Source organism: Chiloscyllium plagiosum, unplaced genomic scaffold (genome assembly GCF_004010195.1).
Source record: "Chiloscyllium plagiosum isolate BGI_BamShark_2017 unplaced genomic scaffold, ASM401019v2 scaf_32665, whole genome shotgun sequence".
NCBI lineage: Eukaryota > Metazoa > Chordata > Chondrichthyes > Orectolobiformes > Hemiscylliidae > Chiloscyllium > Chiloscyllium plagiosum.
Window position 1 is genome coordinate 883 of NW_025167498.1, and position 814 is coordinate 1,696.

An 814-nucleotide genomic window follows, 5' to 3' on the forward strand; every position below is an offset into this window, starting at 1 on the left:
ATAGATGAAAGGCTTATGCCTGAACCACTGACTCTCCTGCTCCTCAGATGCTGCCTGACCTGCAGTTTTCGACTCTGATTCTCCAGCTTTTGTGAGTCACTCAATCCATCAGGACTGCAACAATTTTCAACTGTGATCCAATTGGTTCCTGTTTCAGTAAGTTTTCAGCATCAGTAGGACTGGAACAGAGACCCTACTGTTGCAGCAACGCACTGAGTGTGGAGCCTGAAACAGTTATCTGGCCTGGAAAAAGGAATTCAAGGCAGGGAGGGGACATACACGCGTTTGTGTGCAACTGTAGCTTCGGCCATGGAGAAACCATGGAAGTGTGGCGAATGCGGGAAAGGCTTCCGTGTCCCATCTGCCCTGGAGACACATCGGCGCAGTCACACCAGGGAGAAGCCATTCTTCTGTCCTGAGTGCGGGAAGGACTTCAGTGATTCCTCCGCCCTGCTGAGGCACCGGTGGGAGCACACAGGGGAGAGGACCTTCAACTGCCCTGAGTGCAGGAAGAGCTTCAGCGATTCCTCCGCCTGGCTGAGGCACTTGCGGGTTCACACAGGGGAGAGCCCCTTCAGCTGCCTCAAGTGTGGGAAGGCCTTCAGCGATTCCTCCGCCCTGATGAGGCACCAGCGGGTGCACACAGGGGAGAGGCCCTTCTGCTGCCCCGATTGTCGGAAGGTGTTCACTCGCTCCTCCCACCTCGTGATTCACCGGCGGGTCCACACCGGTGAGAAGCCCTTCCCCTGCCCCAAATGTCGGAAGGCCTTCAGCGATTCCGCTGACCTGCTGGCTCACCGGCGGGTCCACACCG

The 814-nt window shown here is 57.0% G+C and overlaps 1 protein-coding gene across 1 annotated transcript; it reads left to right on the forward strand.

Moving 5' to 3' along the window:
- Window positions 1-309: 309 nt before the first annotated feature.
- On the forward strand, window positions 310-730 carry LOC122545229 (zinc finger protein 664-like; the record flags this gene model as incomplete). The annotated part of the gene is made up of 1 exon (XM_043684338.1): window positions 310-730. A coding segment is annotated over exon 1 (421 nt), but the record flags the coding sequence as incomplete, so codon positions are not given.
- Between the last annotated feature and the right edge of the window lie 84 nt (window positions 731-814).